Source organism: Tupaia chinensis, unplaced genomic scaffold, assembly GCF_000334495.1.
Source record: "Tupaia chinensis unplaced genomic scaffold, TupChi_1.0 Scaffold144687_1, whole genome shotgun sequence".
NCBI lineage: Eukaryota > Metazoa > Chordata > Mammalia > Scandentia > Tupaiidae > Tupaia > Tupaia belangeri.
In genome coordinates this window covers 101077-111555 of record NW_006204548.1, presented here as the reverse complement: position 1 = coordinate 111555, position 10479 = coordinate 101077, and the positions used below count along the sequence as shown (strand labels likewise).

At 39.4% G+C, this 10479-nt stretch overlaps 2 protein-coding genes across 2 annotated transcripts; one reads left to right on the top strand and one right to left on the bottom strand.

Moving 5' to 3' along the window:
* Positions 1–3: 3 nt before the first annotated feature.
* On the top strand, positions 4–552 carry LOC102469018 (olfactory receptor 7A10-like; the record flags this gene model as incomplete). The annotated part of the gene is made up of 1 exon (XM_006167304.2): positions 4–552. A coding segment is annotated over one exon (549 nt), but the record flags the coding sequence as incomplete, so codon positions are not given.
* A 1087-nt stretch (positions 553–1639) lies between these two features.
* On the bottom strand, positions 1640–7541 carry LOC102468605 (olfactory receptor 7A10-like). Its single transcript, XM_027767808.1, has 3 exons — positions 7272–7541; positions 6662–7168; positions 1640–1756 (listed from the first exon to the last, which is right to left on the bottom strand). The coding sequence occupies exons 1-3, from the start codon at positions 7539–7541 to the stop codon at positions 1640–1642; spliced, it is 894 nt and encodes a 297-aa protein (XP_027623609.1).
* Between the last annotated feature and the right edge of the window lie 2938 nt (positions 7542–10479).

Below are 10479 nucleotides of genomic sequence, written 5' to 3'. Positions count from 1 at the left end.
ATCACCTATGCAGGCTGCATCACCCAGACATCTATTTTTATACTTTTTGCTGGGTTGGAAAACTTCCTCTTGGCTGTGATGGCCTTTGACCGGGATGGGTCCATCTGTCACCCCCTGCACTACATGGTAATTATGAACTCCAGGCTCTGTGTGTTGCTGGTTCTGTTGTCCTGGATCACAAGTGTCCTTAATTCACTATCTAATAGTTTAATGGCATTGCGGCTGTCCTTCTGTACACACGTGGAAATCCCTCACTTTTTCTGTGAACTTAATCAGCTGATTCACCTAGCCTGCTCCAACACTTTAATTAATGACATAGTGTTGTATTTTGGTGGTCCCTTTATTGGAATCCTTTACTCTTACTATAAGATAGGTTCCTCCATTTGTGCAATCTCATCCGCTCAGGGGAAGCACAAAGCATTTTCCACCTGCGCCTCTCACCTCTTAGTTGTCTTCTTATTTTATTGTACAATCCTAGGCGTGTACTTTAGTGCTGGTCCTGCCCACAACTCACAATCAAGTGCAACAGCCTCAGTGATGTACACTGTGGTCACCCCCATGCTAAACCCCTTCATCTACAGTCTGAGGAATAAAGAAATAAAGAGGGCTCTGAAAAGATATTTAGGAGGGAAGCTATGAGGATGGTCTTTCAAGGAGAGCCAGTGATTGTAGGACCTTACCTCACAGTCGGATGTCATGATTGTTTAATCAGAGCATGGTAATCACGTTTTCAATTTTTTTATTTTATTTTTTATATTCAATCACTGTAGATCATTAGAACATCCAAATAAATTTACTCATAATTAATACACCATACATTAGCCCAATCAAAGATACTACCATGCATGTTATCAACAGATAATTTTCTATTTTTGTGTTTCTTTAATGTTCTGCTTCCTTCTCTTCCTGCTTGATTCCCTCTTTCTCATCCTTCACCTTCTCTCCCTCCTCCCACACTGTCTCTAGTATTCACAATTGTTTTCCATGTCTTTATACGTCCAATCTTTCTGTTTCTGCCATAGAATGCAGTCATTGGGTATACATTGAGTGGGGACATAGAATGTCTCTCTTTCATGGTCTGGCTTGTTTCTCTTAGGATTATATCTTCCATATTCATTCATTTTCTGTCAAATGCTAAGGTCTTGTGGTTTTTAATGGCTAAGGAATATTCCAGGGTGTATTTGTGCCACACTTTTTCAACCTATATATCTGTTCATGGACATTTGGGTTGGTTGCATGTCTTATCAATTGTGAATAATGCCAGTAATGCATGATTTCAAACTTTTTTTTTTTTGAGAGGTTTTTGGCTACAGGGCACCTGCACTCGCCAGACAGACAGAAAGAGACGTAGAGACAGAAAGTGAGAAATCACCCCCCAGGGGGGGATGGCCACACCGCAATCCCTTCTCCTCCATTCTCCTCTCGGGATCTTGGGCATGCACGCACACACGCCCGGCGTGAGTTTTAAGCCACCGGGTCCGGGACGCGAACTGCGGTTGACTACGTGGGAGTCCAGCGACATAGCCATTACGCTAACTGCTGGTTCCCCATGATTTCAAACTTTTGATGGAGGTTCTTGAATTCTGTCAAAGTTTCTGCTAAATCCTTCACAGATAATTTTCTTAAAGGTTCTTTTTTCTCATGTAGTTTTCTTTTCTCTTGCTCCTTGGTCAGCTATGCATTCCTTTCCAAGTTCCAACACCTCCTTGTCAGTCAATTTCTCAGGAACAACATCTAGAAGCCCTTCAATATTACCCTAATCCACACCCAGTTTGAAGTTGTTTGTCATCTCAACCATAGATTTATTATTTTTTAATCTTTTTTTTTTTTGAGAGAGAGAGAGAGAAAGGGATTTTTGCTATATGATATATGTGCTTGTCAGAGGGAGACATAGAGACAGAAAGCGAGAAATCACCTCTCGGGGGATGGCTATACCACAATCCCTATGAAAAATCACCCCCACCCCAAGGTCGATGACCTCGCTGCAATTCTTTCTCCTCAATTCTTCTCTTGGGATTTTGGGCATGCATGTAAATGCATGCTATATTTTTTAAAGCTGCTAGGTCTGAGACTCAAACCATTGTCAGGCTATGTCAGAGTATCACTTTAACCCACACCACCTACTGCCCTTCCTAGTCATAGAGTTTTCAACCTTGTACTCATATGTATTGGAAATTGTTCAGGGTACTTCTACAAAGAAGTGACAGTTGAAAAACAAACAAACAAAAAAACCCAGAGACACAGAAATTTGAAAAGGGAAGGAAAACTGAGGCTAAATATCCATTGTAAATGTCCTACACATGGGGGCTGAGGGGACATGGGAGCCACTGGAGACTCCAAGGTATTCAGGAGGGACAGTGTGTTGTGGTGTACAAGGATCCATGCCAGTTTTCTTTTCCTTTTCAGTGCACACACCTGGTACATACACATGCCCATGAGTCTGGTTGCTGTGGCCAGGGGTGAATTACTGTATGAAGACCCTTTGGGGTTGACCTGGTTTGTGGCATGGTGGTTAGGCTGACTGTATCCCACACGGCCAACTGCAGAGTTCAATTCCTGGACCAGGTGGCTTGCAGAACACGTTAGACATGTGTACATGCATGTCCCAGGTCCCAAGAGGAGGGAGAAATGGAGGAGAAAGATTGTGGCATGATTATCCATGTAGTGGGGAGAAGGAGAAGCTTTCTCATTTTTCTTCCTCTCTGTATCTCTCTGGCAAGTGCACACACTCTCCTACCAGTCAGGTTTCATGATTGCTAAGTTCCTTATTTATACATAACAATTTTTTTTCAAATATAAAATGCATTGAAATTGTTTTTTCACAATCACTATATCATTACAATACACCAAATTAATTTTCCCTTCATGAATACACTGTGTATTGGTTCAGTCAAAGACACTATCATACACATTATAATCAAATTTCTTTCCATTTGGGATTCTTAAATGTTTTGCTTCTTATTTCTTTCCTTGATTCTTCCCTCTCACTCTCTGCCATTTTCCACTTTCCTCCCAAACTGCTCTTCATGGTTTTATACCATCCAACATTTCAGTTTCTTCCACAGTGTGTATACACTTGGTATATATTGAGTGGGAACATACTGTGTCTCTCTTTCATAGTCTGGCTTGCTTCACTTAGCATTATTAACAACTGTGATCACCATTCAGTGAAATAGATCACTAATATCTACTTTATTTTTTTAAATTTTTATTTATTTATTTATTTTTTTGCCACAGGGTACCTTTGTTTTCCTCAGAAAGACAGAGGCAGAAAGAGATAGGCAAAGCAAGAAACCACACTCCAGGAGGGATGGCCACACAACACTCCCTTCTCTTCCATTCTTCTGTCAGGACCCTTGGTATGCACACCCATATGCCTGGTATGTCTTTTTTTTTTGGTGAGGTGTTATAGGGCATGTGAGCTCACCAGAAAGACAGAGAGAGACAAAGAGACAAAAAACAAGAAATCACCCCCCAGTAAGGATGGCCATGCCGCAATCCCTTCTTCTCCATTCTCCTCTTGGGATCTTGGGCACGCACACACACGTGCCCGGCGTGAGTTTAAGCCACCGGGTCCAGGACTGGAACCTCAGTTGACTACATGGGAGTCCAGTGACATAGCCATTACGCTAACTGCCAGTTCCTGCCTGGTATGTCTTTGAAGAAGGCAGGTCCAACACTCAAACCACAAAATTTGCCATGTGAGATTCAGCAACACTACCATCACCTGCTGGCTCAAAAACTTTGTACCTTTTGATCAATATCTTTCCCTTCCTCATTTCTCCAATATCACCCAGTCTCTGATAATCACCTTGCCACTCTCTGTTTAGATGAGATCATCTTTTTCAGATTCCACCTATAAGTGAGATCACATGGCATTTATTTTTCTGTGTCTAGCTTATTTCACTTAGTGTGATGTAATGCAATTGGACCAACATCAGAAAGATCCTGGGGTTCATGTTCTTAGATTTCCCTCAGTACACTGGCCATGCACATGTTCCCATTAACCAAGCCAGTGGAGATTGGGAATGTATCACACTTGAGAACTCTGTTGGAATGTCTCTCTATATCTTTCTTTCTCTCTCTCTCTCTCTCTCTCTCTCTCTCTCTGATGAAATAAATAAGCTTTAGAAAAAAGGGAGACTCTAACATTTTCACAAACTGAATATTCTCCAAGTAGCCAGAACTCATATTGACTTTTTTGAAGGACACTGGTATACACAAAAAGGATATTCTTCCTACTGATTCTGTCCTCAAGATTAGGTTATAAATTTGGTGAACCCAATTTCTATTGTTCCTTCTTGAATTCTTCTACCATCCTCCCAGCCACTTATCCTTCCATCGAGTTAGTTTTATCCAAAGCCTAAAACTAAAGGACGTGTCTTGGTTAAGTTTCTGTGATTGCAAAACCTCAAATTGGGTCTGAAGGGCTGGCAGGTGGTGTGGTGGTTAAGGCACTGGATCCCACATGTCCAGCTCTGTAGTTGGATTCCTGGACATGGTGGCCTGAAAAACATGCCCAAAATTCTGCAAGGAGAATGGAGGAAAAGGGATTGTGGCATGGTCATTTTCACTAGGCCATGATTTTTTACATTCTCCCCTCCTCTGTCTCTTGCTGTTGAGCTTACACACCCTGTAGCTTAATTAATTAATTAATTAATAGAGTCAAGATTATTTAGCTCATGAATGGATACCCAAGGTTCAGGAACCATCTTCCAGTGAGACTACAATGTGATGGTGAGCAGTCTCTTAAGCAGTGGCTGTTCATAGGTTTCTCCTTGTTCTGGTCTGCTTTCAGATGGCCTTGACCTGCTTCATCCTTCCTCCTTTTAAACACAATGGAACTCAATCACAAGGCCTCCAATTTAATAATCTTTTTCCCACGCAAATGCACCACTTTGAGACACCATGAGGGGATTAAGTTTTCACTTAACACTTTAATAATACAACCAAGTCCCAACACATGAACTTTTGGGGAAGACCCACTCACTGATCACTAAGACCAAATTCCAAAATGTGAACTGTTAGGGGACAAACCATACCTAGAGTATATCAACCAGTTAAGGTGGTGATATAGAAAATAAAACTATGTGTTAAGGATGATATGTGTGATGACTTATTGACTGGATTGACTGGATTAATATGTAGTGTATTTATGCTGGGAACATTACTTTTGTATGGTGAAAAACATGCAGTAATAAGATGTTAATAAAAATTAATTAAAAATTATTTTAAAAGAAAGCAATTATGAAAGAATAAAGAAAAATCTGTAGTCTCCAAACATACTGTAAAATAATTTAAATGTTCTTAGTTGCAAAGTGTACTTTTCTCTATAAGAATAATACATGGAACCAACCCAAATGTCCACCTATAGATGAATGGAATAAAAGAGCATAGCACAAATGCTCTGTGAAATACTATTCAGCCATAAAAAAAATACTCTGGCATTTGATAGAAAGTGGACAAATATGGAAGATTTATTGCTGAGTGAAGCAAGTCTGGCTATGAGAGACATTGTATGTTTCCACTTAACATATACTGACTGGCCACACTCCATGGTAGAGACTGAAAGACTGGAGGCCATAAAAGCATTGCAAATTGTTATGGATACTAGGGACAAAGTGGAAGGTGAGTCAGAGAGGGGAAGAGTGTAGAGAAGAAAATTTGGAAGGAAAAAGTAGAAAAGGCAAGACATTTATGAGACACAGATGGTTAATAATTTGTTGACAATGACATGTATAATATTCTCAACTGGAATGGTCTGAGATGTATTTTATGCTGGGTAAATTCTCTTTACAATCTAAATGATGTATAATGATCCAATGTATAAAGAAGAAGAAGGACAGGAGAAGAAGAAGAAGAAGAAGAAGAAGAAGAAGAAGAAGAAGAAGAAGAAGAAGAAGAAGAAGAAGAAGAAGAAGAAGAAGAAGAAGAAGAAGAAGAAGAAGAAGAAGAAGAAGAAGAAGAAGAAGAAGAAGAAGAAGAAGAAGAAGAAGGAGAAGAAGAAGAAGAAATGAAGAAGGTATAAAGTTGGGGTAGGCAGGTGTTGTGGTGATTACGGTGATGGATTCCCATATGGCTGACAACAATTCAAGTCCTGGACCTGGAGGCTTGCTTTCTCACTCTCTCTCTCAGGTCAAATTATAAATAAATAAATAAATCTTAAAAACAAATTTAAAAATAAGAATAGTACAACTGTAAAATATTTCTTCAGTAAAATTTAAGAAAAAGGAAAACAGTTTAATGAAACAAGCTGCCTGTGAAGAAATATTTCTTTATAAAGAATAGTTGAGATTTCACACACCAGAAATTCATGTTTTTCTGTGAAATGAATGAGAATTTTCGAACATTTCTAATCCAACGTTGGAAATAACCTTGAGAAAGTAAGAAAATAACAATGGAGAAAATTGTTAGACAAAAGAAAAAGACAAAAGTCTAGTAAAGTGAGTTGCTTAAATAGTATAGAGAAGTGAAAATCAAAGAAATGGAAACTACAGAAAATAAATTGAAGGAGTAAATTGTACTGCCACAATCTGACCCAAGAATCACAATTTCTGGCTCCAAGGCTTTAAACCTTATTTCTTCTATCTCAGTCTAGTTGACTCTTCCACAGTTTCCCTCCCAGAGTGTCTTTCAGAGCCCTCTTTATGTCTTTATTCCTCAGACTGTAGATGAAGGGGTTCAGCATGGGGGTTATCACAGTGTACATCACTGAGGCTGTTGCACTTGACTGTGAGCTGTGGGCAGCAGAACTAAGATACACTCCTATGATTGTACAGTAAAATAAGGAGACAACTGACAGGTGAGAAGTACAGGTGGAAAATGCTTTATACTTCCCCTGAGCTGATGGGATTGCACGTATGGAGGAAACAATTTTATAATAAGAGTAAAGGATCCCAGCAAGGGGACCACCAGCCAACAGCACAGTTGCAAAATAGATGACTATGTCATTAAGAAAGGTGTCAGAGCAGGCAAGGTGGACCACCAGATTAAGTTCACAGAAAAAGTGGGGGATTTCCGAGTGTGTACAGAAGGACAGCCGCAACACCATTAAGCTTTCTAAACAAGAATTCATGGCACTGATAATGCCAGAGACCGGAATCAACTGTCCACACAGCCGGGGGTTTATGATAACCACATAATATAAAGGGTGACAGATGGCTACGAACTCAAGAATTCATGGCACTGATAATGCCAGAGACTGGAATCAACTGTCCACACAGCTGGGGGTTTATGATAACCACATAATATCAAGGGTGACAGATGGCTACGAACCAGTCATAGGCCATCACTATCAGGAGAAAGTCATCCAGCCCTGAAAAAAACACTGTGAAGAACATCTGGGTGATGCAACCTGCATAAGTAATAACTTTGCTCTGTGTCTGGATGTTCACCAACATCTTTGGTTTGCTCATAGAGTTGTAACAGATGTCTATGAAGGAGAGAATGGAGAGGAAGAAGTACATGGGTGTGTGCAGTTGAGAGTCTGATATTGTGAGCAGGATGATTAGCAGGTTTCCAAACACAGTGATCAGGTACATGGAAAGGAAAAGCCCAAATATGAGGGGCTGCATTTTCAATTGTTCTGAAAATCCCCAAAGAAGAAATGTTGAAATTCTTGTATCATTTCCTTCATCCATGTGGTGGAGATGACTACAACAAATAGAAAAATAACAAGACAAATTTTCACAGAGGTGGGCATTACATCGCTGAAATGCCACAATTTGTATTTTATCATCAATACATTCATTTTTATTTTAGGTGTATGAATGGGGTTGCCTTATGAGGATTCCTTGTTCTATCTCATTATTCATTCCCATCCACCCTTAGCCTCATCCACCCCACATGGTCATTATTCCACAGTTTAAAAAAATTTTTTGTTGTTGTTGTTATTTTTTCCCCATAGGGTTTGTGCACTCACCAGAGAAAAGGGGGGAGGGAGAGAGAGAAAGAAAGTGAGAAATCACTGCCACAGAGTGATAGCCAGCCATACCATACCCTTACTCCTCCATTTTCCTCCATTCTCTCCATTGTGAATTTCAAGCCTCCAGATCAGGGACTCAAACTGCCATGTGAGAGTCCAGCACCTTAATTGCCATGCCACATGCTGACCTCAGCAACCGAACTATTGTAAACTCTAATATCCTCACCTATGTAGTGGGGATAATGGTACCCATCCTTCTAAATTGGTCAACAAATATATTCTCAATACATATTTAAATAAACTTTAGCAGTTCTTTTCTAATTAAATGTTTATCCCTGGTGAGAAGATGAAGCCGATATTTTTCTTCTGCCTCTCAAACATCTTCTTTACTTCTCTACCACATAGTTCTCAGCTCCATAGCCCTATATCAATTTCCTTTTGTCTTCTCCAGCTATCCCAGACTGTTAGCTCTTCAGCTCAATACTCACATTGACTCAGAGAGGGTTTTCTGTATTGCAGAAATGATTACCCAAACATCCTTCTTAATTCATCCTTTCTCTTGCATGACTCCCAGCTGGAGAATGAGGTAAAATTCTACAGTTTCAAACAGCAGGCCATAACTATTCCAATCCTCCTCAATAGTAACAAGTTCAACAATTTACTGTTCATCAAAATTAAATTAAAAAGAAAAATAGGCAGACCTCTGGCCAGCCAGTGATCCTGAGGCAAAGACATCGCTGTTCCCTCACCTCACCTGCGGACCACCAGCCCAAGCGCCCACCCCCTAAGAGAAGTCTATTCCTCCATGTTGTACACTGTAAGGATATACAGTGATTAAATATAAATAAAAATTTTTAAAAATCTCTATGGCAGTCATGACTTCATATTTTTTTTAAAAAATAAAGTTCAACAGGTGGTGTAGTGGTTAAGGTGTTGTATTTTCATGTGGTCAACCACAATTCGAGTTCTGGTCCTGGCAGCTTGTTGTGTCACTTTCTCTCTCTCTCACTGTTTCTCTCTCTCATGAGTATATGGGCCCTATAGCAAAATTACATAATCATAATTAAAATTAAGTAAGTAATTATTTAAAAAGAGGAGTTTGTTCCTAATACAAAGTAATGATGAATATGTGAGACAATAAATATACTAATCACCCTCAGTCAGTACACATTGATTTTTTTGTTTTTTTAACTGTGCTCACCAGAGAGAGACAGAAAGAGAGAGAGAGAGAGAAGGAAAGTGAGAAATCACCCCCTCATGGGGATATGGCCATGCTTCAATTTCTTCTCCATGGGAATTTGGGTACACATACCTGATATGTTTTTCTTTTTTAAAAATTTATATATGTTTTTATTTTTTATTATTATTCATACATTAAATTGCTATACATCATTTAGATTGTGAAGAGACTTTATGCAGCATGATATATACCTCATGCCAGGCCAGTTGAGACCACTGTACACATCCTTGTCAACAGATAATAAACCTTATCCATATCCCACAAGTGTCTTACCTCTCCATTTCCCTCCCAAATTTCCAGCCTGATGTGCTTTTCAAGTCACTGGACCCAGGACTTGAACCATCCAGTTGGCTATATGAGATCCAGCTGCATTAACCACCATTCACCAGTTGGTCTTACATAGTCTATTTTTTTTATTACACATGATGTTCTTGCACTAAAAATTTACATCTCACTCCACAAGTATGTACCACTCTAATACATTATTTTTTTAAACACTCCACAAATATGTACCACTCTAATACATTATTTTTTTTAAAAAAAGTCAATTTTCTGTGACAAATTATTCTCTTACCCTTACACTGCCCCTTCTCAGCCCACACAGATCTCCCAAATTTGAATTTGATTTTCAGTTTCAGGAAAAGTCAGAGCTTTAATGTTTGCCCTTATGTGTCCACTCCCCTCTGCTTAGAATTTCTCCCACTGGTCTATTTGAAATATTTTATTCCTTATCCATCTAAATAACTTCATTTACTCTTTCAAGACTCCCTGGTCAGCTCCTTCATAAATCACTTTTTTTTTTAAACATTCCCACAATTTGACACTTCTTGCATGCACTTTATTTAAACGTAGAGACTCTAATGTTATTGCTTTTACTGAATGCCAAATCTTTTTCTCTGATAGGCTGGGATTGCCTTAGCACAGCTACATCCTCCATCTACCTCCACTTAGATCAGCTGGGAGGAGCTGAATAAATACATTTTGTTTGAACAAATGAGAGACTGTGGTCTCACAGAAATGCATAATGATGTGAAAGAAAAGAAGGAGAAAGGCACTAAAGCAGTCATGAAAAATATGCTAAAATGTAAAAAGAAGGTCAGTTCCTGTGAAGGAGGGAGAAGCAGCAGGGATGAAGAGCCCAAGAGAGGAAGCAGGTTGTGGAGAGAATGAGTGTCCAGCCTGGGTGTGGGGTAACCTCAGATTCAGGGCCACACACTGAGAAAAAAAAAAATTAGAAGTTTTTTTTGTTTGTTTTCTTTTGAGAGGTTTTTGCTATTGGGTGTGTGCGCTCGCCAGACAGAGAGAGAGAGAGAGA

What these genes read in the sequence shown, in the direction of transcription:
- LOC102468605 (XM_027767808.1), bottom strand. Translation starts at nt 7,541, where the DNA reads ATGTACCTGATCACTGTGTTTGGAAACCTGCTAATCATCCTGCTCACA. An exon ending in TGATGGCCTATGACTGGTTC is followed by an intron (nt 7,169 to 7,271) that starts GTAGCCATCTGT and finishes TGAATTCTTGAG; the next exon opens with TTCGTAGCCATCTGTCACCC. An exon ending in ACCCCTTCATCTACAGTCTG is followed by an intron (nt 1,757 to 6,661) that starts AGGAATAAAGAC and finishes GGTGTGGATTAG; the next exon opens with GGTAATATTGAAGGGCTTCT.